Below are 27,935 nucleotides of genomic sequence, written 5' to 3' on the forward strand. Positions count from 1 at the left end.
TATAGGTGCTGTGGAGGAGGTGCGGCGATCCCCTCGTAGCAACATTTCACGGTGAAGTCTGACATAATCGCTAACGAAAGAGAGAGATGGACACTCTGTCCAGTAATAGTGCCGGTTCTAATTTTCCTCGTTGCAACTTACACGAACATAGAATAATGTAACTACAGAAACATCACACACAACTCCCGTACACAAACATAGCAAACAAACACACCCAGGCCCCACACATCATGATAAACTGTGTAGAATCCTTCCTCAAAAGCAGAGGCAAGCAATATTATTGATATTTACACACACACACACACCCCTGCACACTTCACCCCTACCCCGCCTCATAAACAAATATAAATTATGTAGAATCCTTGCTCAAAATCAGAGACAAGCAGCATTATCAATATTTACAAAATCATCTGCCTCGCCATATTGTCTATGCTTATTATAAATACAGGTAAAAAATACGCATGGCTTACACTTCGTTGCATCCATTATTGTGTTCATTAAAGCAAAAAAAAAAAAAAAAAAAAAAACATGCCATCACTAATATTTTGCAGTTATTTCATTGAATATTGAACAAAAATACATTACGTTTAGTTACCCGGAGTGATTTGATCATGTCTCACCTCCTTTTTCAACCAAATCGACGGCAATAACTCTTCTAGTGAGGGATCAACATTTAACCATAAATTGCCTCAGGCAAAACTCACTTCCTGGGAACAAAATACCACCCAAGGTTATTTGTATGTAACTCATTGACCCATTTGTGTTACATACTGCCTCTAGCTGTAATGACATCTTTGTGATCTGCATGTGATACGAACCTCAGGAGGGAATTCAATTTATGATCTCCAGGTAGTGAAACGTAATGAGATAGATAAAACAAGCTTGTATTTAAAACAAGCTTATAATAGGTAAGTGTACACGTGAGGAAGACTTTTTAAAATCACGCTGTTGTTGGAAGAGCATCTTGAAACGCTAAATTAAGGACCAAGTCCAATGTGTTACGCGCAAGTTCCGATTTGGCGATGACTTGACAGAGGGTGACCAGTACCACTGTGTTGAATACCCAACGGATGTTACGCAATCTGAAGGGAGAAAATGTAGGGAGAACATACTATTGGTTATTAAAGCGGTCAAATTGGATAGCAATGCGGTCAACAGAGTGAACAGCATAACGATTATTATTGATTTACCAAACTATAACGCCCTAAAATTCATCAAAATCAGATCTTCAATATGTTGTAGTGAGAAGAACGAATGGGCTATTCTAGCTAAAATCCATACAACCCCAATACATGACATATCAACTGCTCAGTGCCAGAAGTGGGTAAGTGCAATAATTGCCGTATGTAGCTGCCGTGTGTAGATGAGTACAATATAATGTGTGTTAATGTAAACAGGGCAGCTATTGCACTTATCCACTTCTGGCACTGAGCAGTCGATATCCTTAATCTCCCACACAGGTGATGTAGATTACAGATGGAGTGACTCATTTAGGTAACCCCATACACCCTAAGTGTGGAAGATTAAGGTCATGTGTTCCAAAGGGGTGTTCCATAGGGGTGTACCAAACTTTAGTAAAATTTCCTTTTATATATGCAAACTTGCTTTCTAACTAAGCCTGTGCCAATTGGGTGAGATAAATACAACAGTTGGCTGTAATGTGAGTTGAACTCACAACCTTTTGATCACTAAAATGCTCCTCTATGAGTAAATGAATAAGATACAACAATATATATATATATATGTTACAAAGCGATACACCAGATAATAATTTATTTACTAGAGGTATATGTATGGTAAATTGATCATAAGATAATTGTAAAGCTTTTAAAATGGGCCCTGGTTTTAAACTTACTTCATTATACGTCTCTTTACGGCCGGTAATGCTGCCAGATCTTCATTCAATACATATTGTTTTGTGCCAATACAGTAGGTCTCCAAGTACTCCTTCCAGTTTAGAGGTCTTATATCCAAGAAAAAGTCCTGAAAAGGACAACAGAAACAAGGAATCTGTTTACCATTTGATAATCTTCACCGTGGTGATCTCGACAAAATGTTTTACTTATCAACTGGGAGAGCGAGTTGGCACAGCGGTTGTTCCATCATCTTGCACCACTCCGGTCACGGGTTCAAGCCCCGACCGTGCCCAAGAACAGTCTGTGCACTTGGTTTATCCCGATCCATGTTCGCTCTCGCAGGTTTTCTCCGGGACCTTCGGTTTCCTCCTGCTTTCAAAATCGGCACACACATACCAGTTCAAAAGATATGAACGAGTTTCCAAAGCAATAGGAATAAATGAAACACTTCCTTTGTTTGGATATATTTTAAAATCAATAATCCAACTTCCGACTAATTTTGATTGAATCACATCACAATTTAGAATGGGATTTTCTAGAAGTGGCGATAATACTTTTGTGATGTTTTATGGGAAGTGAGGCTTCATGAACCAACAGAGCAATCCTACGTCTGTTTCATGCAAGGCATTCAACATAGCTTCACATTGGGATTTCTCATAGAAATCAATCAATAGTCAATCAATCAATAAATTAGTCAATTAATCAAGTCCTACCTTTCTATCTGTGTCAGGCAAGGCATTCATCAAGGCTTCACAGTTCCTATTACTCCATACCCAATCATTCTGTGTGAAGTATTTGATTGTATGCATATTCTTGGCAATGCGGTTGCATTCTCTCACCATCCTATAAAGAAAAGGAAAACAGGTAATGGTTCAAGGCAAGTGAGAAGTCCTATTGTCCAAAATCTTCCTGGCTTTTTCCGTAGACAGACGTCACGCTTTTGGTTCTTTCGGTATAATTAAAGACAGAGATAAAAAGAATTTATCGCGTCTGATGTCACTGTCAATTACGATCCTTGATTGGTTTACACAGGTTAATAGCGCGTAAAAGGAAGATCGATCTATCTGGTGCCCATCGGAGAAAAAGAATAGCAGAAAATGGCGAAAAATTACTTACTTTTACAAGGCAAAAAGCAACTTTTCTAGGCATTGTTGACATGGTGCCTTCGCGAAAGAAAGTTTCCTACTATAAATACCTAACTTTTGATATAGTTTGTATGTTTGAAGTTGCAAAATTAACAATAAGGCGCCCGGTTATACCGCCGCGTTCAGCAAGTCATCATCACGACACTTGTAAACAAACCATGCTCGAGTTTAATTGACAGATGACGTCAGACGCGATAAATTCTTTTTATCTCTGTTGTTTCCGCTCAAATGATTAGCTATGCTCAGGGTTTTATATCAACGTCTTCTGCTGCGGAAAACACTGAGTAAACTATTTGCTGTTGTGGAAATTTACTGAGCCGTTATGTCTGTGATAGTGTCAGCCATGAAAGATCATTTCTATATACCATTTCTACCATCTACAGACCAATTATGGAACTCTCTAGTGCCCAAATTTCCAGCTATTAGATCAAGGGCCAGCTTCCCTTTCTGGGTACTTCCTCGTCATGACACCTGCCTCAAAATGATTTATTTGCCTCTGCTGTTGATGCCCAGTTATGCCATGTGAACAACTCATATCACTCAGGCAGTTCATTGGTAATTTATAATTTTTACCATCAGCCTTTCCAGTTATCAATTAATTATATTTTCCATGGCACCAATTTCATCTTGTACATTATGTTGAATACACTATAGAAATGTTAACATTTATTCTGACTGACCTTGGTTTCTTTCCTATAAGTTTCATACAGAGATCCGTCATCATGCAGGGAAGCTTGCAGCCAATGAAATTCCGGTAGGAGAACACCCAACTATTAAAAAACACAACAATACGACAATAATGTAATAATAAGTCCCTCCAGTTCATGAGTTACAACAAACATAGAATCCAGGCTATATTATGAAACACTGTACCTCAACTCCAGTGATACTTTGCGAATAATCTTATTGAGTCACAGATCTGTAGAATGTGTAGGTAGATAGACTCTCTATCTCAATTTGGTATACCGCGATTGTGTTATTCCAGTTGAAATCCACACATCCCGTGTGGAAGACATGACCTTAATCCACACAAGAAGTGTATATTACGAATGGGGTTACCTAAATGGGTGACTATTTGCAATTTGTGACCCCCATGTGTTGCGGATTAATGTCTTTCATAGGGTGTATGGATTATATAAACTGGGATAACCCATTATAAGAGGTTTTTTTTAATTTGCCTCATACATTGGTCAACAGGTCACGTCAATTTGATCATAACAGCAAAAGTCTATTTTTTTTACTGAAACGCAACGCGATGCAAGGTACGATTAAAAAGTTGTAATTCTTGCTTCCGTCTGTTCCGACGAATGTGTGGCTGGCCCAATTGATATCTACACAATGAGTGCACATATCGGGTGGGGCTGCAGCGAGAAACGTTGACATAGAAATTTTCAAAGTTTTGAATCCGAACCTTCCCCTGGGTACCTTCCAACGCTTGTGTTTCAAAACTTCGTGATTTTGCCATCATTTGCCGTTATCACTGATATCTCAAATTTAAGAAAACATCCTTGATCACATTATGGTCACCTTGCTTTTTGAAATCTACCTCACCTTTGCTTTAAGCCATGAATAATAAACTGCTACCTTGTTATTGTACTGACTGCACATAGAAAAGTAATAGGAGACTTACGGATTGCACGTCATGTACAATGGGTCGTCTGAATGCACTTTCTAAAGGTGTCTTCCGGTAATAATCTGCAATAGCATCTGAAATAGATGGTTAGTGAACGCCAATAATTATTTATTTATATACGCAAAAGGGTACCAAACACTAACAACAATGATATTCTTAAAATCTCCTCATGAATAAACAAATGGGATAATGTTAATTTACTACCCTTTTCTAAACTGACTGTGATATAGACATATAGGAACGATAGATCGCGTCATCTCACTGGCTGTTTTTGGCTGTTCCATTTCGCGCCCTCTAACACAAAGGAAGGGGACGTTTAACGTTTACTGTTGCACTCATTGCGGGAAATCACAAAACACTATGCCATTAAATAAGTATACCTCTTGGTGAAACAATTCCAAATTTTGATTTCTTATTAGAAGGATCAACTTCCAACAATTACAAAAGAAAAGAGCGACTACACAGGACCGCGGGCTTAAGATTTCTCGACTCACTGTACGGGTGAAAGTTCACATTCCTCCTTGCAAGATTTTGGGACTTGGGAAACATCATCCAGAGGAGGAGTATGAATTTCAGATGGAATAGACACATTATAGACAGCTCCATTAGAATTTCATATACCCTCTGACAAAATTGAATTGGAATGGATTCTGTTGCAATTAGTGGTTGGTGATTTTTGTAATTTGACTGGCCTGAAAGGGGTCTGTTCAGCACCAAAATAAGCAATCAGTAAGGAAGACATGGCCAATTATACGATTCAGAAGCGCTCATCACAACACCACTGGGTTTCGCTGGTTTGCAGAACAAAGTGTTCATGTAATAATATACTTCGCCAACAGATCTTTGCGACATGAAACCCAAATCTAGAAGAGAGAACAAGGACGACGAAGATTATAGCAGTTACATGTACCAGATTCCAGGATCATTATGTGCCCAGTCTGGACATTTCTGGCCTACACTACACCGCCGTCTTGAATCCTGCACTGGACTTTTTGGCAACGTCCTAAAGCTATAGCTCCCTCAGTGACCAATGGCAATGCATGCGTCGCTAGGTATCAACATTCGTGGAATCAAAATGACACCATCGCTGACGTGGCTGGTACTTGCGTCAGAATAAATAATCCAACCTCAGCCTACGAGCCATGTGTTATTTTAGATGGAATAAAAACTCAAATTTAAGAGAATTTTGCACTGTAGTTTGTGTCGAGGGGTTATCAAGTTGCCTCATCAGGCTTACAAGCCTATGCTTCGAGCCATGGACTTTCCTAAATCGTGTTGGTTTCAACGAGCTGTGATATCATGTCTGTTTTTTGTCACAAATCAGACACCTCGCTATAAGCACTATTCTAACACACGCGATAATAAGAAGAAAGAAATGAGCAATGAGTTAAATCACTTGTAAAATGATGCAAGAGCCTAAACCTAGTCCTAGAAGACCTAACCCCAGTATAATGCAGCCTACTCAGTCTGGCCATACAGCATCTGATGTGCAGCTACAGAATGATTCATTAGATTCACTCTTGACACACTCCCAAGAACAACTGATTTTGCAAGAATCTAACTTAGTTGCAACACTTCCATTTTCATGCCGTGTAACCTTTTACATTAAATGTAATTATTTAATGTAATCCTGCTGGGAGTCATCTTTTACCACAAAGTCCTATGGTGTGTGCATTTTTACTGCGTAGTCCTACAAGGGTGGAGGTGGGTAAAAAGTACCCCTACAGTCAGTGTAGTCTTAAAGTGAGATTCTTTTTTTGTGCAGTCCCAAAACAGTATCCCTATTTTTTCGTCACTGTGTAATTGTACGGGTACTTTTATTCTTTATTGGTTTATGCCACTAATGCCTTCAACTTAATCCTCAAATGGCCACAACATGCAAAGATTTCATGACAAAACCAAATAATTATAATATGTTTTCATTTGTGCAATGGAAATAATATTTTCATTCGGTGAAAAATGGAATAATCCATGAATGGAACATTCCATCTTTCACCCCATAAAAATGCTCTTGGTATTGCACTCATAAACATTAATTATTTGTATAATATTTTTACATAACCTAATAACTTCACAATTTCTGATGGCACGGTGGTACAGTGGTATGATCCCTGTCTAACAATTGGAGGATTGCGATTTGGAGCCCTGACGGTAGCAGCGTGTTAATATGCACTTGGAAGAATGTTACCTCAATTGCCTGTCTCTACCCAGGGGTGAAATGGGGAACGTACTGTTAACAGCCTGTTATGAATATTGTGCATTGAGCGCCTCCGAAAGGTATGAGCACGCCTATGGGCTTTGATTGTACTGAAGCTGACATATTCTAACGACAGCGGTAATAATGTAAAACGCTTTGATACACGTGGAGGCGCTGTTAAGGTGCTGTATAAATGCCAACATTTTAAATAAAAACAACTTCTAACAGGCAGCCTTGGGATACTTTTCACAATTATGACAATGTTTGAAACTTACTACAAGCTCGATACCTGGTTGGATTAGTTGCACTAGACACACAGTTGTATATTGGCACTGTACTAGGCCTGCAAGACAAAAGAGGAAATAACAAAAAACAAAGAAACAATGCTAAAATTGAAGCTACGAGTATAAAAGAGTTTATAATGGTCGAATCCAACGAAAAGTGTACACGGCATGTTCAGGGCCATAACTTAAAAGTATTAATCAATTGGCATTCGTTTTTGTATTGTGTTTATTCGCCTTGATCATACGCTTCGCGCCATATATAATAAGACCCCCTTCTGTAAAAAACTTAGACACAGAGACCCCAAAACATGCTATTTTTACCCATTTTTTCAAAATATTTCTTAAAGTATTTTTAAAAACATCTAAATCAGTTATGAAAAGAAGTCATTGGATTGAATCTAAATTGATTTCCTGAAAGGTGTGTATTCAAAGATTGCCTGTTCAATTTTTCACATATTTGTACATAATTATGAATTTTTGTGATATTTTTTGAGTGGTATTTTTTACATTACCTACGAATACAATTTTTCATAGCACTAGATATATCTTTAAAAATGGAAATCACTAATAAATGCGCAATTGATACAAGCTTTGATATGTCCAATACTGAAATGCATTGCATTCGGACATCTTTATTATTGTGTTTAGCTGCCAGAAATTCTAAATGGCACAAAGGTAGGTTTGGTAAAAATATGCATTACCTCCGAATACATGTTAAAAGCTGTGCCATTTCCACAAAGTGAGAGAATAGTAAACAATAGTTAAGCAATAGGTGCAGGGTAATACACTCTTTATTTCTACCAAGTTTCAATAACCTGCGTTTAAATATTTCTGAGATGTCAACAATAAAAGCAAGTATTCGTAGGTAAATTTCGGTAACCGAATGTTACCTACGAATACACTTTGACATCATGACAGTATTGTGAAACGCCGCCATTCATGCCAATGCCCATATTGGTACATAACGAAGGCCTGTATGTTTGCTATCAAATCATATGTCAATGAAAGTTGTGAATTCACATACATGCCCACAATGCAAAACTGAATACGGCTTAATTGGTGAAAAATATGCACTGAAATAGACGACGGGCTGCTCATTTGAAAGAAAATCAGATTCAAAGAAGATTAGAGGGATAAATACTTGGATTTGTCAACTGTCATGTGTGCTTCATTTTAAATGTTTACCGACCTTCTGGTTTCTGAGTAATTTGTGTCCAAATTGATTTATTCGAAGGTAACTTTTGACATTTTCGCTAAGGTTAACCTACGAATACCATGGAAAAAACGACTGTTCTCATTGTCTCATGATCTAGACAACACATTGATGGACCCTGGTATAAAGCTAATTGTAGTTGCCCTCAAACGAAAGGCCACAAGACGTAACTGACTCCAAGATGGACTTCACTAAGTCTGCAATAACGGTTTTAAGCGATTTGTGTGCAATTAGCAAATTAAAGTCACTTTAGTGCCTTTGTTTCTTACTTCAATCCTCTTTCAACCGTTGTGAACCGACATTATTAATACATGATAGGGTCTAAAGTATCAATAAACGCACATAAAGAAAATAATACATTCAAAGTGCTTTATAAAATGAAGTTTTGATTGCGATCCACCAAAAGTCAAATTCTTACCTACAAATACTGAAATGTTACTTACGAATACAGCATAATACATGACATGTGTAATGAAGTGTCCCTACCAATGGAAATTAATTGTCAAAACTTTAAGCGGTACCCCAGGACACTATTATTACCCATATACGGATTCATTCAACAATTATTTATTATGTAAAATTGCTGATTAACTACTTGTATATCAAAATGAAGTGGTCAAAATCTTGCTAAAAGCATCAAAATTTTGATCTAAGGTAATAGCATTTATGCATTTGGACGTACCATCTGAAAGGGATCTAAAAACTACCATTTTATTAATTCATTACCATAATAGCAAAATTTAAACCTATAAACTCAATATAGATATTGTTAAATCGCTCATGTTACCTACGAATACCCAGGTTTCTTCACCTTTTCATTGTATAAAGCGTTAGGTGTATGCGTATAATTCCTAATATTCTTGAAAACATATATCATACTCGTTCTTATACAATGTGTAAATTGATTCATACTCATTTGATAAATAAAATACGGAAACTGACCTAAACTTCATTTTCAAAAATAAACTAGCATAAATTGACTAAGATCATATTGATCGCGTTATAAAAATAAAAACAAATATTTTCTGGTTGAGTTAGCATTTTCCTGACACCCTGTGGTCTACATTACACGAAAAAAGCGTTAATGGGAATATTCCATTTGTTTTAGGTTGATTAGTATTGCGATAGTGAAAGCATCCTAGTGGTATTCGTAGGTAACATTGGGTTTTGATATCACATTTACTATCACACGTCCTGGATTTATTTTTTCAAGATTAGTAATGGCACTTTTGGTTCCTATAAGGCCAATATGTCATCAATCAATGGGCAAAAGGAAAAAATTGTGGAGACATGTTTATTTCGGACTTTTATTTTTGGCCCGTGGACACTTTTGGTTGGATTCGACCATATATGGTGTGTATTGGGCCACAGTCAGCGTACACGATGTATTGTTGGTCGAAGCAGTCAAAAAATAAAATTTTGTTATCTAAATCAATTATATTATTGAAAAATAACACTTTGATAGTTTGCAAAAGTTCATTCTACAAATCATATACTTTGAAAATTTACTTGATTTATTGCTGTTAATGAGTTATGTACGTTTTACATAAGTGTTTGTTGTTTCAGCCCTCTTTACATCATAACTCAAGAACCACAGGACCTACAAAAGTATATCTGTGATATTTGAATTCTTCTACACATTCGCTATGAAATGATGAATGCAATTTTTTGCCAAAGCTCACTACCATTCGCAAGATGAGGTGAACGACCAAATCGTAACAGTTAAAATAGTTGCTAACATTAATTGTGCTGAGGTTATTATGCTTATGCATAGCGCACTATAAATCACTGCGAAGATTGTGGAGGGAATAAAACAAGACGGTTCTCGAACCACGTGTCTCGCCTGCTTTCGCGAATGCATGCTTTTGCGATTACTTCTGGTACCAGAAGTAAAAAAAAACAGGGACGGTGAAAGATTATCCCAGGAGGGTGAGAGTTCATAGGGACAATGTCGAGAACTACGTCACGCTATTGTTCGACCCAGGCTACATCATTTTTGACGCATGCGTGTTCGTCAATACAGCTTTATAGTCTCCTCCACCTTCGCAACACGGTACGTGGAGTGACTGGAATCACACTGACGGCGGAGGAGAATACTAGCTGGTCAGACAGTTTAATTCTATCAAGCATTAATACCTGAACAATCACCGTCATTTCATCGATTTACTACAGAATATATTGTATACTCAAAATATAATTTTGAAATTGTAAACCTGTTAACTTATATATTTGTGTACTAAAGTATATCGACATGTGAATAACATCATGTAGAAACAAAATGGCCGCTAATCCGCCTATTGTCTAGACCTAGGCTACATCTTCCGGTTTGGTTACGTAACTTGGGATGCCTATCCCTTTGTCTATTATTCCTGATTATCCACTTACTATATTGTGTACCAGCCAGTGCAGATCATCATCATGATCATGGTCACTACATAATCTACAGGTGACAGATTATCACCTTTATTACTTGTGAACTATTGCAAGCCAGTCAGCATCAATCATCATGTTCACTACATAATCTACCAGTAAAAGATTATCAATTTTTCTCGTTGTACATGTTGTAAGCCAGCCAGCCAGCCACGATCATCATGTTCACTATACGTGATCTACGGTAAAAGACTATCAACTTACTTGTGAACTATTGTATGCCAGCCAGCACCAATCATCATGTTCACTACGTAATCTACCGGTGTAAGGTCGACTACCGTATCTGCATCGGCTAGGACGGCACGTAACATCCCCATACCAGTCTGAAAAACATGAATGATTATACTGAAGATACAGCATGATTTACAAAAGTGTTGCTTCAGAAAGGATAACAAGATGGCATGGAGGAGCCATATGATTCAAGTTCTAGTCAGTTTGTTCAATTCAATTGTTGTAGCTTTTCCGTAGGATTTACATGATAATGTTACAGTTTGTTGGACTTCCGATGGAGTTGGACTTACGATATGGACTGAAATTGAGCGAACATTATTTGAAATTAGAGATAGCGAACCTTATTTGAAATTAGAGATAGCGAACCTCATTTGAAATTAGAGATAGCGAACTTTATTTGAAATTAGAGGTAGCGAACCTTATTTGAAATTAGAGATAGCGCACCTCATTTGAAATTAGAGATAGCGAACTTTATTTGAAATTAGAGGTAGCGAACCTTATTTGAAATTAGAGATAGCGAACCTTATTTTATATTAGAGATATCGAACCTTATTTGAAATTAGAGATAGCGAACCTTATTTGAAATTAGAGACAGCGAACTTTATTTGATATTAGAGATCGCGAACCTTAGCGGAGCAAACGTTATGTATTGCGATGCTCAGCGGAATGTCGTGAGGGAGACCAGACAATGTTTGTGATCACATTTGCAGTCATATTTTGAGAAAAATAAAGCTGAGTAAATAATAATAGCTCAAAATCATTTACAAGATGATGTGAACTACCAACTCGCAACAGTTTAAAATTGTGTCTAATCTTTAAAATATCAACAATTTTTTCTAAAGGCTTATTTACTTACTGCTATAAATAGTCCACTAGGCCCATTGTAGTTATCAACCCAGCCCTGAAAAAATGAAATAATAATTATCAATATTGAACTAAACCAACATCATAAAACATATATTCTAAAACACATTACTCAGAAACGAAAACGCAAGATATTTAAGCTTATTTAGTAAGTTGATCTATAAGTTGACTTCATTGTTTCGTTTGGCGCATCAATGCATCTAATTTCAATAGAGGTGGGTGAACATTATGGATGCTGTCGATCATATCGAGGGTGAAGTGAGGGTGAAGTGAGGGAGTGACGGAGGGCAGGGTGAAAAGAGGAGAAAGAAGGGGAGGGAGGGGAATTACCGGTTGACCTTCGACCACTTCCAGTGTGATTTTATTTAACCATTTCCAGTTAACCTTTGACCACTTCCGGTTCACATTTGACCTTACACCCAGACGTGACCTTTGACCCGGAAGTGAATCGATTAACCTTTGACCTCGTGCCCTTTGAATTTCCCAAGCTGTAACGATATTGCACCACTGCACCCACACAAGCAAACACACTTAAGAGATAACACACAAAATGTGTTCAGTTTAAACACTCACCGGGAACGGATCTTTCCACGTTGCTCCTACAATTGACGGTCTGACGATGCACAGAGGTAAACCGGCGCCCTCTTCTACGAATATGTGTTCTGCGATGGATTTAGTGAAGGTGTACGTATTTGGTCTGTTTCCTATGATTTTTGGCGTCAGCATTTTGATCATCTCCTCTGACATCCATCTGAAAAGTATATGAATTCTTCATTGAAAAGAATTTGCAGAGACTTTCCAATATTTGTTTTCCGTGTTCCAAATAAGCTAAAATCTTCAAGGGCCATTCGGGACCTAGGCTTTGACAGGCCCTTGTCAATTTGCATGGGCCCGAACTCAAATTGTAAAATTATAATGTTACACTGGTCCACATTTGTGACACTTTGTAAGACTTCAGACTCGCAAATGAACAACAAACAAAGCCATGGATTGATGTTGAAGTCAGCAGTGAGTCCGTTACACGGGTAGCGCATCACAGAGCCCGCAGTGATTTTCAGAGGCCCCACCTTATTTCGAACACTGATTATTTTGTATTATTGTTCCATAAATAATTATTTCATCATGTAACACACATACCAGGGTATAATCAATCCGAATTAAAAAGACTAGTTTGCGTCAGACATCAGGGCAAAGGCGCGACGTGATTGGTTGCTGACCTGCGTACGGCATTTCGGTCTGGTTGACAGGACGTCGTACGCAAACTAGTCGTTTTAATTCGGTCTTGAACTATAGTGACAGTCATATAATTATTGCCTGAGCAGCAACTGTGATCTTGCTCATGTCCCCTAACAGTGGCGTAGCGTGGGTCATCATATGGAGGGGGGGGGGGGCACAATTGGGGTGGGGCACCGGGTCTGATTGGGAAGCACAATTGGCAATTTTCCTATGGGATTTTCTCAATTTTGCAATCGTTTGGGGGCACGTGCCCCCTATGACGCTACGCACCTAAATCTTTATCATGTGATTGAATACAGACAAAAATTGTAAATATTAGTGGAGTAGAGCAAGATTGCACTGCCTGCACAAACCAGTGCATGATATCACTCGCATATGATACGCTTTGATTTTGCGAAACAGCTGCCAAATGACCTTGCTGCTAGAGACTACCTGTGAAAAACTGTCTCCCTTTAAATGAAAAGACTTACTCTGTTGAATTCATCAGTTTGTAGGGGTCAACTGGTGGGGGGTAGACGATTTCATCTATGTGGCTTCTATCACAATGGGCGTATGCTGTGGACACATGGACAAACACCTGCGTTGGAATAGACAACAAAAATTTTATACATAATGATAGGCCTATGTATAAGCAACAATCCCCCATGCTTAACTCAATTTGGCCAAAGTATGGACTTGGGTGGGTTTTGTATTTATGTATTCAATTAAGTTCTTCGTAACGCAGGCGCGGGTCCCACGTCCGGCGGTATTAGTACATTATTTTTGGATTAAATACAGACATGATGAATGCATGATTAGCGGGTACATGTGTATTCTGCACTTTCGATAAATTCACAGTAAAGTAAAATCGCCAACATTACTGACAAAATTCTTTCACCAATTTTATATAACACCATAAAAAGTAATCAAATGAAAAGAAAATGATTTATACATGCTTGTAGTCCTAACGCAATGTGCCTACAATTGGCAATTTCCATAATGACACAGGGCTGCACATTAGGCGAAATTCTCGCAACGATTCTCCTGAAATTAATTTGCGTACCATCGCGTCCGTGAGGGGAAAACGCTCGATGTATAATGTGCTGTGACAAAGCAGCAACGCGTGGGCAAACTCAATTTTGACAAACAAAACTCCCGCCACTTTTGTAATCCTGATTCATTCATTTTTTCACTGCGAATACTCGTATAAAGATTGCCAGAATTGTTAAGAATTGGCAACAAAGATTTGAAACAGACTTTTTAGTTTTGAGATATGAAACTTTGAAATTGGGTAAAGTTGTTTTTGGACCAGCCTGTATTATGCGCCAAGAAGATCCCGACAATTTAAAATGTGCATTTGTTTCAGGGCTTGGTGTTATTTCATGTGAACTTGTTATTTTCAAAGGATCTTAATGGTGCATTGAGATAAAAGACCATAAAAATGACAGGAGGGCGCTTTTTATCAAAGGTCCAGTCCACAACATACACACACCGACATCGCCTGGCTAATAATTACACGGGATCCCAATTTTACGGATTTTAACTGAAGCTTTCAAAATCTTTACTTTTATTTGAAAGATGTTAACGCACAATTTCCCATGCACTCTGAATGTATTAATCGTTTCATGAGGGTTTTTTTTTTTTACTTGATTTTTTATCAGGGAAGCCGAAATTACAATATAAACTGAGCTCAAAAAGAAACTTATATTTTTTTACAACTTGTGAATCACAAGGTCATATCTTAAAATACTGTCAATCAAAATGAACCAAAATTACACACAGGATTACCTTAATACTCTACTCAAAACACATGTCAGTAACCAAGCAGTTGTCCAACTGACACAACAGCAAAATGCTGTCATGGGACAGCTTCCTGGACTTCCTTCACTTTCACAGCCCAACATTTGGCACCCAGGACAAAAAATCTGTGAGAATGCACACAAGATCCTTGCACAGATGATAAAACGGTGCTGCTTTCTGCTTTTCATACACTTTTTTTCATGAAACAGGGCTGGGCTGTGAATGTAGTCCAGGAAGCTGTCCCGTGTCAGTGCATTTTGCTATTGTGTAAGTTGGATAACTGCTTGGTTACTGACATGTGTTAAGAGTAGAGTATTGAAGTAAATCTGTGTGTAATTTTGGTTCAATTTGATGGACAGGATTTCAAGATATGACCTTGTGAAAAATTATAAGTTTTTTTTTTGAGCTCAGTTTAGTATCTTGAGGTAACATGTTATCAACTTATTTTTCTTTAACAAAAATCCATGACCAACTTGTATCACACACCCAATTGGTACAATCTTAAATGTTAGCTTTTAGCAACGCAATGGTGACTGTTAAAAGATCAACCGGTAGTAATAATGCTTTGACATACCTCTAGTTGTTTCATTCCTTGACAAAGACGTAACAACTTCTGTACCGACATGACGTTCAATTTCAATGATAGGCTAGATAGTGGTAAAAAACAATGAAACCAAAACAGCTAAGAAACTAGAGCTGCTGTGGCTCAGGAGCCACGAATATTGTTTGGGTTATTTGTGGTTTGTAGTAGTATGATAGCTATACTGTTTGATTATGTTGTTCCTGCATGACACCAAATGGCATCCATTTGATAACTGTTGACCTTTATAGATGATATTAATTAGTCGATTTTTTAATGTATAAATGAATGCACTGATTTTAATTAGTCGATTTTTTAATGTATAAATGAATGCACTGATTTTACTGAACTGACTATTTTTTGGCTTGTTATTTAAAGCCATGAATATGATCTTGTAATCATGGTAATATGAAATTGGTTAATTGCTTAGAAACCTGATTTTGTGTCATACTAGTATACTGGGTATCCCAAAACAGGTAACATATAGTTAACAGTTATCTTTATCAATGCTACTGTTGATATATTCTAAGTCATACCTTTGAAGACCAGCTGTTCAACGACCATCACATCAACAGTAGCCTTGACAAAGATAACTGGTAATTATCGAAACGTCTGCACGTAAGTGTGTTTTGACCTGGACTAGTATATGAAAAAATATACAGTTATACTCACTCTAATTTCTCATCAAATTTGATTGTAGCTGCCACGTGAAAGACCATGTTGACATTTTCTTGTAAAATGTTTGTGTTTTCTTCGTTTAGGCCTAGTTTGGGTTCCAGTATGTCACTGCTTACTGCGATGATCTTGTCCTCAAAGTTGGGCTGCTCCAATTTTAGTTTGTCAAATAACTGGACATCAGGAAGAAACGAACAAGGTAAAGTTAGCAGACGCTTCCTAAATCATGCTAATAGACTATCCACTTGAAATCCATACACCCTGTATCTTTGGAAGACACGACCTTAATCTCCAGCAAAGTTTCCAATAGAGTCACCCATTCAGCATGTTCAGGTAGCCCCATTTAAAATTGACACTCTCTTTGTGGAAGATTAAGGTCATATCTTCCATCTATATAGGGTTGTATGGATTTCAACTTGAATAGCCCATTATCAACCTGCCTCTGGTACATGTACAATTTGTACATATACAATGTGGTGTTTTTGTCAAATTGGGTCTTTTGGACATATGGTTGTCCTTTAATGTCCCTGTTAAGCATGTTAAGGTTAAATACAATTGATTTTCAAGGCTTGATTCCAGAGGGGCGTAAGTTAATAATGGAAACAGCCATCAGAAAAGAATGAACTCACGCAGTGTATCAATCTGAACTAGGGCCACGGACACACCGCAGCTCGTGAGTCATCCTATATGTTGCAGGGATAGGGAGAGGGCGACCATGATAGGACCATATGGGCTGATGGGGGTTGATTGTGGGCAGCCGTTTTCGGCAATTTTCCTTTGGATTTTCTAAATTTTCAATTTTTAAAATTATCCTGGATGAAATCTGTCGTGAAATAAATCAATGCTTCTATAGGCTATAATAGGCCTAGTAGGCCTATTTATACCCCTGATTATGCAATATATGGGCCTACAACAATAACTACAATAACAAAACCAACAACCAATATTTTGTTATCACTAATTTGTATAAACATAGCTTATATTCATAGGCCGTCTATTAGACTAGTATATAAGCCTAAAAATTCCTGAATTATAATACGGTAATGAAAAAAAAAACGGGCAAAAAAAAACAATCGCAGCAGTCAGAAAGAAAGAAACGAACAAGAAAAAGAAAAAAAAAAAAGTGAGAGAAAAATAAAATAAAATAAATGGAATGGACCACATCGGGACTCGAACACGTACCAAAGTTTCCCAGCTCAAAACTATAGCATTGTATATAGTCCAGCATGAGTCCAACGCGCTAACCGATTGAGCTACTGGGGACATATAGAAATGATTGATCTCAAACTGACTATTATGGAATGGTGTATAACAGGCTCTTATGATAAACAAGCTCAATACCGCTGTAAATGTCGGAGGTATCGATGGCGAAAAACCTTGTTTTTTGCAAAAATAGCTTAAATTTGGAGTGAAATTCAAATGGTAAAGTAAGCGACAGACATTTGAGAAATAATGTAGGCAGTTAAAAATCAAAATTAACGTTCCACAATCCAGATATCGATAATGTAACATAACAGTGTTTTGTGGTACAAGATTCTCGAAAATTGTTCCCAAAAACGGGTTAATAAAATTTAATCGGTACTGTATTTGGTTCTTCCCCATGGCAACATTATTTCTTTGGTCGATTTGTAGTACAATACATAAAAGAAGAAAACAATCACTCGGAGTGGTTTTATACGGAGCGAACATTTGAAAAAAAACTGCATGGAACGCGTTTTTGATCTTGTGAACACGGTGCGTAAAAATGATTTAAACGAAGGATTTTCAAACGGATTCTAAAAATTTGTATAAACACACAAAATTAATGTAAAGATACATCCATGCACCAACATTTGACTCACTGCGATATTTGATTGCTGAGAAAACGCGGTTTTAGAGAACAACTTTATACGTCTTTTATACGTTTTTATACGTTTCTTCGTGTAACCTTAAGGTTATCAACTATTTTAAACTGTTGTAGTTCACAGCGTCTTGCGAATGACAGTGAGCTTTGGCAAAAATTACATGGATCATTTCATAAGGCAGAGTGTGTCATCATCAGTCGACTGTGGAGCAGTCGACTACAAGCTTTCTCCAACTATTGCAATATGGGGCAAGCGAAACAATTTTGTTTGACTGCAGCATCCCTTCAGTATCTCCCCGGGGTACTCAAATTTTTTGGGTAGGGGTGTGCCTCCGAAGATTTTGACGTAGGACCCATGGCTATACCACCTCAAACCTGATTTTTACTACCGATGCATATACCAACATAGAATAGACACCCATGACTATACCAGTTGAAAAGACAAAAATACCACCCATTGATATACCAACCCCATATACTGACCCATCCATATACCACTATACATGTACGTTTAGAATACCGTAACACATTTTCATATCATATTTTTTATTTCTTGTTTACAGTATTTTTAATTCTTTTATTCTAGGTTCTATCAAGGGTCTATCATTTATTAATTATTATTATTTTGTTTGTTAGGGGTGGTGCAATAATTATGTGTACCCCCAGGGTGGTGAATTATAGGGGGCAAAGATTTTTGGCAGGCCAAAAGGGGGGCAATTTTGGCAGAACATTTGAGAATTCACCACCCCGGGTACATATAATGATAATTGTTGCACCACCCCATATTTCGTAATGAATACAAATCCAAAATATATTTATTGTTGTTTTGTTTTCTCAGTTTCCTTCATTTATGTTCGTTTGTCTGTAGGGCCAATATCTAGCCTAGTTTGTAACAAGTATTGTGTAGGGAAAGAGTGTAGATTCGGTGGTGCACTTTATTTTAAAAAAAAAAACAAAAACCACGAAAACAGTGGTGCAGCCAGTGCCGTCCCCCCCCATCATCCCTGCATGGTGAAAGAAGAACGAAAAAAATTAATAGAAATTTTGAACATCAACATGAATTTTTATTTATATCATTTTTTTACAGTACCTTTTTTCTTCCCACTCATGATTTATTGAAATTTTAAACGAATTTAATATTCATGCATTTCTGTTCAATGCAATTGCAATTATCATTGAATTACGCGAACCAAAACAACATCAATTTGACCCATGCATATCGATCGTGTATGATCTTGGCAGTGCTGTCGCGTGTTCATGTCAGCTGAATTCGGCACCAAAATAACACTCAACTTTACACTAAAAACTTACCCGATTGTTGATAAAACCTATTTATATGATTCGATGCATTTAAAAATCGGCAGTTAATTTGCTCAAATTTTGCGATCCGAGTTCCGAGAGACAAAACTGACTTAAAAACAGCGATGAAAAAATTGCTGTTGCAACTTCGATACGATAGTATTTCAGTGATTTATCAAAATTGGCCAGGGTAAACAGAAGTAGTGCTGGGCTCACATATACTACACCGGAAGAGTGTCGCCATCTGTTTGCAATGACAACTCAACGTTTGCTAATCGGACTATCAATTGATTTGCCCAGCTCTGAATTTATGGTTCTGATTTGCCTTATTTGGATAGCGATGTACCTTATTTGGATACGATCAGACAAGTATTTTCGTGAAATTCATGCAAGGAGTTTAAAGATTTTCGACCCATTGATATACCAAAATCTGATTTAGACCCCATTTCAATACCAATTTCAACTTACTACCCATGCGTATACCAAAAAAACAAAAAAAATAAGGGGTCATTGATATACCAAGCGGCCGAAAATGCGACCCATGTTTGCGGCACATCCCGTATGACCATTTGTACTGAGTACCCCCGGAGTATCCCAGGAGGTGCTGGACATAACCCTGAAGCACTCCAGTTGTTACTTGGAAAGGCTCTGAGATACTCCCATCTACCATAACGGCACTATTGGAGTCCTTATAGAGCGAGTGTGTAGAAGAATTCAAATATCACAGATATACTTTTGCAGGTCCTCGAGTTATGTTGTAAAGAGGGCTGAAACAACAACACTTTTGTAAAACGTACATAACTCATTCACAACAATAAATCGAGCCAGATTTTAAAGTATATGATTTTGTAGAATGAACTTTTACAAAACATCAAAGTGTTATTTTTCAATAATATATTGATTTATATGCAAAATGAAAATCGATTTTGTTTTTGGGGGGGCTGCTTCGGCCAACAATACGTCGTCTACCCTTAAGGGTACCAATGTAAGAGACCAGAGATGGGCCGACTCTTAATTGGTAGCGTGATTCCATTGTTTATGAAGCTTTGGGAATCAACGATTCTAATCAAGACCCAAATCATAGGTGGCACTAACATCGGACAAACTATAAGGCCATAGTGTCAACAACTACATCTATAATAAATTACTGAAACTAACAAATTGGTGAGGATAAAAACTTTTACGCTGTACATTATTTCTGGAAAATGGACTTTATATACCCTGGGCATTCAATATCCTTTTTGGAGATCCAGACTTAGGGTTGCCAAACATTTTCAGTCAGAATCACGGGTCAAATCATCAGGACATCGCCCATTTTTTTCTCTTATAAAACCATTGATATTTCTAGGAAACTACTGAAAGTCGCGAGCCAATGTTGAAAAAAGCTCACTTTCTTTTCCTTAACCATTGCTTTATATGGGACAGGAAATGTACAAATTTCGGGGACCATTTCAAAGGTCACCCAATTGGGCTACCAAAGTGTTGATTTGGCAACACTGACTATGAACAAACATCTCATTTACACCTATTGTCACACATCTTGGAGAGTCACCAAATCAATTATGTAAACATTTACTCAATAGGGTGAAATGTCCTTTTTGGAGGTCCATACTAACCAATTGCTATACAAAATATTGTACAACCACACACCTTGAACATGTACAATGTATGTGACCCAATGAGTTTGAGTATTATAGTGGCCATTCTCTCATTTACATAATGACAATGAGATTGGTTGGTACTGATGTGAGTGGCCATTGTTTATACTCCCATCAATTGCACGATGACAATAATTATATTGACTTCTGAATTATTCTTGGGGGCTGTTGAGGAATTTCCTCTCAACTTTTCATGAGTAATTTCATGTTTTCCTGAGTAGTGTCAGCAACACCTATGAAGACTTTGATTGCAACTTTCTGCTACATGATGTGTATTTTACAAACAAACCACCTTGCTATTGTATTTCTTAATGATAATCTCTCTAACGAAACTAATCACATTAAATAGAACATTTACACCCTCAACATATCAGTACAATATACCAACCGCCGAAAGGCTGTGACCGCTAAAGACTGTAACCGCGAAGCACGGGTGACCGCTAGTTATCATAATAATGATCACTACTTAAGATCAGTATAAACAATGATATGGACAAAGAGGTAGTCAGAACAAAACATCCATAGCAATAGACATGGTATTAAATCATGATAATGTTCTCTTTGATTTGTTCAAATATTTTTTATAATGATAGAGTAAATCACCTGGCTCTCTATAATTACGCTGAAATGGTCCGGTAATCTTAAAAATAATTGATTTCATAAATAAGCAGTCTCCGTCACAGACTTACCTTACATTTAACAAGTTCGTCCACTCTAGCACTAGGTGGTTGCCCAGCTTTAGGTCTCACCAACAGATATAAGGACTTGACATCGGGACAACATCGCAGCAACTTCTCCACTAGGACCTTGCCGATGAAACCCGTTGCACCTGTGATTAGTACTGATTTCCCCGCATACACCTCTGGGATTGTCGCCATGGTGATAGATGTTTGTAGTGATTATGATAAACCTGTAAAAAAGAGAACAAATTGTATTAAAATTACACAACTGAATTTAATTTTAGTTGGCCTAATATTAGCCAATCCGCCATGGAGATGTCATATCTTTGAATTTTATACTAATAGCTTAAAATTATTGAAGACCTGTAAATCAATAATATAAGGGGGAAAAAGTCTCCCTCTTTTGACCCAAAAAGTCCCATTTGCGTGCGAGCGAAAAAATAGATGTTTGTGAGGCCCTTTTTTGTCAAAAAAGGTCAAATTTTAAACAAAAGTCTTTTTCAAAATCCGCCCCTAATCCACTCTTTCAAAATTACCCCCCCCCTCCCAAAAAGATAAATCCTCGTTACGAGCTTGCTGCAATGCATGATGGGATAGTGGGATACTCCCTTCAGCTATTGCGTTGCTTTGTTTCCTTTTTTCTCAACATTGAGTAATTCGTCGGCTACATTTCATGGCGTATAGTGATCTAGGTCATTTTTTTTTCAAATTGGAATTTTTTTTATGAGGTTCTCTTTCAGTTTGCTAAGTCTCAGTGCTTTTTAGCTAATTAATTATCAATTAATTAATTAAATTTGGCGTATCGTTTCAAAGTGAAATTTTGTGTTTTCCATAGTGACGTATCGACCATACGTCACATTTTATACACATTTTATAATAGTAAAAACTAAGAAATATCGGCAAAAATTAAAAACATTGCATGTCATAGTGGCGTACACCTCGCTACATTCCATAGTGACGTATCGGGCCTATACGCCACTATGAAATGAAGCCGACGAAAAGTAACGCCATAGGGATTACACGGCGACCGAGGTGGCGTAAGGTTGGTGTTAGGTTAGGGTATTGCGTTTTGCATGTTTTACAGCGATCAATGGTTATTACGCAAACATTGTTGCATGTAAAACCCTCCATTATCTTCGCGCTGACGAATGGGGTATCAAAATGCGCGTAAATAAATCATCTTTCTTTCTGTGTTGAAATATCGTGAAAATAATTATTAGTTCAGAAGGCGTATTCATAACAGCTGTGTTACTTTTTGTGCAGTCTTTATAACCGGTAATAGTGACTTATTACAAGTGACTTAAGTCCGACCGTGTAAACACGACTTTAAAAGGACGCAAAAGTCGTGTTCACACGGTCGGAAGTTAAAGACACATTCAGTGATCCCAGTGTAAGTGTAAGTGTAACAAAAAAAAAATGTTTATAAATAGCTTATAAGTGAAGGATAAGCCATTCAAATTGTCATTTGGTATTTTTGAAATGAAAAGTTTGAAAACAGCAGTATTGATGAAGTTGAAGCACCATTCAAAATGTAGCTAACATACTATCAGTATATAAATTACAAGTTCATGTAAATTCCTTATTTTTGTCTTAAATGCACGGCTTTCGGCTGAACCACTAGCAGGTTGTGTTAAAACATTTATGACCATGACAAAGATACAAAATCAGAATTTTGATAATTTTTACGATCTTGACCAAGCAGGGCCTCACTTAATACCGTCCGGTAATAAGTCACTATTACTGGTTATATACGTCGCCTATTACCGGTAATAACTCACATGTCCGACCGTTTGAACACGACTAAACACACACACATGATCAAAATAATAAGAGTGTTTGAACTGTTTAAATTACTGTACTTATATTGAATAAAACTTTAAATATGCACTACTGTGTACGATATGACTCATTTTGTTGCTCTATTCCCTATAGTCCACATTAGGCGTGGCTGATTCGTGTGTGTACTTGGCTACCAGTCGTTGAACATGCATGATTGGTGTATTTTTTTAAATAGTAACAAGTGTTGTGGGATGTACGAGATGTTAAGTTTAACTTTCGCAAATATGCTCTCATCTGTAATTCCGTTTGTAATAGGGATTAAGTTTCAGGTTTAGACACTTGATGAATAGAATCCATTCCTCACATTATTAGGTTTAGGTATCATGCAAAATCTTGTTCAAATATCATGAAACTAATACAGGGTGTCCCAGAAAAAATACCAGGTGAATGAACTTGAACATAGCTCGAGAAATAGACATTGGAATCAAAGAAATCGTTAAGGGGTACTACACCCATTGATTTTTTTGCATTTTTTGCATTTTGTGAAGAAATTACAAAAAAAAAATTGGACAAAGTGGTATGCAAAATGAAGGGGCAAATCTTCTCGTTTTATTGGTGGTATCGGTATCAACGTAGCTTACATGCTTTTAAAAGTAGAAGCCAAAGGTGGTACATCACTGATGATTTAAATTCACTTCATTTTGGAAAGCTTACTATCAACGGATTTCGTTAAAATGTTGGATATGTGTTGCTAACACATTAGGGAAATAAAGTTGATATGTAAAATGGGAATAAGTGGTTCCTGATTTCTTTTATGACTTCATGAACTTGGTGCTCCACAATTATCAAATAAGGAACTGGTTAAAATGCTTCTTTTTTCAATGTTGAGCTATATTTTGTATTTTTAACTTGCGACATTATTTCACTGAAACTTAATTAAGCCACAGGTAACAGGTTACCACAACCATACTACAGCAATGTTGAAAAAATTGTATTTCTTGTCACCTATACCACCATATTGGGTAGTTTTCCGTAAGCTTAACTTTTATGATTTTGGTAACTATTTTATATTTATTTGTGAAATCCATCTCAACTAGGCATTCTAAATTGTACTCACCATTTACATCCCAAGGTATATATCCACCTTGCACTTCTCGATATATATCCAGTTAAAGACAGAATATCAAAATTTTGCCTCATTATGATATCACAGACTCTCACATGTGTATTTAAAATTGATGCTTAAATTTGACCTGAACCAATTGACCTATAACCTGACATACGGTGACCTAATAGCCTTTTCTTCTCCTAACAACACATTATGCATCCATTGTGTAAGTGTTTATTTAATTTATTCGGTGTTATATATTTTGCATGCACCACTAGATTTTCTATAGAGAGTATAACAAAGGATTTAATGTATTCTATTCATGTACCCTACTTGACCATGTTGAATGGAATGAATTATGGTTTGTTATGAAACACGCATCTGAGTTACTAGGATACAGTAAACAAAAAATATATAGGGCTAAAATGACTTACTAAAATGGTTTAAAAACACTTTGTATGTAGATATATTTTATAAGTTCAGGACATGAGGTGATGAACATATTTATGTACTTCATAAATTTGCAAGAAAAAAAAAAAGAAGAGGGGCACTGATGAAAATCAGGGTATTATTCCCCCTTAAAGCAACGCGTAGCTCATTTTATTGTTCATCATTGAGCGTGTTTATTAGTGAGCCAAATTATCCGGTATTTAGCTTAACTGCCACGCAGTCTATATTTGTTTATGTTTTACTAATTGCAAATCTAGACTGCGCGGTAATTTAGCTAAATAACGGAAAGATTGTCTCACTATAAACACGCTCATATACGCAAATTTTATTTAATTCATTCGACTAGTTGCGAAGAATGACATAATGCGTGCACCAATGCAATCCATTACAAGTTTGGTCAACTTAAGGGTAGACGAGATATTGTTGGTCGAAGCAACCTAAAAATCGATTTTCATTATCTAGATCAATATATTATTGAAAATTAACACCTTGATGTTTTGCAAAAGTTCATTCTACAAATCGTATACTTTGCAAACTTGCTTAATGTATTGTTATTAATGAGTTATGTACGTTTTACAAAAGTGTTGTTGTTTCAGCCCTCTTTACAACGTAACTCAAGAACCGCAGCACCTATAAAAGTACATCTGTGATATTTTAATTCTTCTACACGCTCGTTATGAATTGAGCAATGCAGTTTTTGCCAAAGCTCACTACCATTCGTAAGATGCTGTGAACTACCAAATCACAACAGTTTAAAATAATTAATAACCTTAAAGGCGTTAGGCGCTTTTTTCAAACTCGCTCACCCCTTACTAAACCTGACGGTGTTATTCACAATATGTTTTCACTAAAGGTGAACAATAACTAATTGCCTTCACATTGATACACAGTGGTTATAAAAAAAAAGGATAAACAAATTGATTCTTGAAATTGGATTGCAATAATATTCACAGTTTATGCAATATGTTAAACTTTTCAACAACAACAAAAAACAAACAAACAAACAAAAAAAACAAGAAAGACATGATTTATGAGCTTGTAGCTTCTACATTTTGATACTGTGCAATAAAAGTTTTTGTTTAAAGTTAAAATTGTTGCTTTTAATATTCATGATAATATTTGAAGCAACAGTTCTGTGGAATTGACTTGATAGTTGTTTGACGCTGTTAACACATGAAACTTGATAGTTGCATGACCATGTTGACGCTGCGCTGTCATGATAGTTTTCAGACGATAGTGTCGACGATATTTGATTTTTTGCGACGATATTTTCAAAAAGAAATATCCTGCACCTTTATAGTGGCGAGACCTTAAGGGGCTGTGCAATAATTATGAGTCCTGGGGGAGGGTAAAACTGGGGAGGGGCAAGCAATTTTGGCAAGCCGAGAGGGGGGGCAAGCGATTTTTTGGCACACATTCATGGGGCGCCTTTTAAATAAAACGCGCTAAAAAGGCTTAGGAAAACGGTACAGAAACGCCTAAATATGCAAATTTTTCAACTCGCTGCGCTCGCATCATGTATCAAGACCATTTAAGGTTTGTAAATTGAAATCCCAAAATCAGAGGGGGGGGCTCATAATTATCGCACAGCCCCTAGCTCCTCAACCAAGTTCAAAAGGTGAGAAAGTCTGCTGAAAGTCCGGACCTTGGAAAAAAGGTGCAGAGGTTGATCAATATCATTTCACGTCAACTAAACAGTCATGCATTTGATTTTGTAATCAAGATTACAATACAAAAAACTAGAAAAAAAAACATGACATTGTTAGGGCACTTACTTGTTCAGCAACACTGCAAAACACAAATTATTGCAAGAAATCCTGGAAGATGTTGCTAGTCCTACTCCTGATGTTGAGTCTGGACAATTGATTCAACAGTGCATGCACCGTGCCTAGTAAGTATGGTCTTGAGAAGATAATCGGTCTTTCATCCAGGCAGAACGTCACTGACCATGCCAGTAAAGCGTGACACTTAAGGTGAGTGGGTGTGCTAATAGGATAGGAGCGTAGCCAGCTTTGAAGCAAAGATCCTAAAAATATTTTAGGATCTTTGTTTGAAGATAGGCGTACGTGTGTAGATTTAAAGGCCACTCCTATTAAACGTACTGACCAACCAACAATAACCCCAATAACCAATGAGAAGTTTGCTTATGGGCTCAAACCTGCCATCTACGTTTATGAGTTCACCCATGTATTTATTTTATATAATACATCATGCACAGAGAAAGTGACATCATGCACAGAGCATGTGACATCAGAATGATGGATATGACATCACAATACGTCATCGATGCAGGTTATTTGCTCCACGAATGTTTACTTAAATTCCTTATTCATTCATGAAAGTACTCTGCCAATAAACCAAGTTTGTCGTCAGAAACATTCTTGGTGTGTTTGTTTATCTATATATAGAGTTACTTTCTCTTTTATTTGCACTTTGTATGTATTTATGTACCAATCTGCAATGCGATTTATGTGCATGCAACGTGTACATATAAGCCTATGCCGGCACACAACTTAAGTATTTTATAACTTTCCAATTCCAAAACATTTTTTTCACGAAATGTATAATGTAAAATAAAAATAGTAGAGAGATACTGTGTATGGTAAAATAAAAAGAAAAAGAAGAAAAAAGCTTTATGAATATTGTCTGACATAGCTGATGATATAAATAATATAGGCATATGCATTACAGGTGTGTTTTTCATCGTAACGTGCGTGGGTCCGTAATGTAATGTTCAGATAACAATGATATGTAAGTCAAGACGCAAGATATATTGTATTTATCTGTTAATGTCTTTTAATGATGAATCCAATCTTGTTAATAATCTCGGTTAGTACAAAGGCTCATTGCCCGGGGGCCACTCATGTATATAAAAGTTGTAAGCATCCGCGTGAATTGATTTTCAAAAATGACCCGAAGCTAGGATGTCGAAAATTGGTAAAACAAACCCTAAACAAGGATTTTACTCAAATAAAAAACACCCTAAGCGAGGAAT

The 27,935-nt window shown here is 36.9% G+C and overlaps 1 protein-coding gene across 1 annotated transcript; it reads right to left on the minus strand.

The window, feature by feature from the left end:
* Nucleotides 1-350: 350 nt before the first annotated feature.
* LOC140168036 (fatty acyl-CoA reductase 1-like) lies at nucleotides 351-27,016 on the minus strand. Its single transcript, XM_072191341.1, is given in 15 exon segments — nucleotides 351-1,082; nucleotides 1,856-1,983; nucleotides 2,570-2,699; nucleotides 3,682-3,771; nucleotides 4,632-4,652; nucleotides 4,654-4,708; nucleotides 7,107-7,174; nucleotides 10,963-11,081; nucleotides 11,846-11,890; nucleotides 12,427-12,604; nucleotides 13,560-13,666; nucleotides 15,443-15,515; nucleotides 16,121-16,296; nucleotides 21,613-21,833; nucleotides 26,716-27,016. Coding segments are annotated over 14 exon segments (1,521 nt in total). The 5' UTR covers nucleotides 21,802-21,833; nucleotides 26,716-27,016; the 3' UTR covers nucleotides 351-940.
* Between the last annotated feature and the right edge of the window lie 919 nt (nucleotides 27,017-27,935).

The sequence above is a fragment of the Amphiura filiformis genome, chromosome 13 (assembly GCF_039555335.1).
Source record: "Amphiura filiformis chromosome 13, Afil_fr2py, whole genome shotgun sequence".
In the NCBI taxonomy this organism is placed as follows: Eukaryota; Metazoa; Echinodermata; class Ophiuroidea; order Amphilepidida; family Amphiuridae; genus Amphiura; species Amphiura filiformis.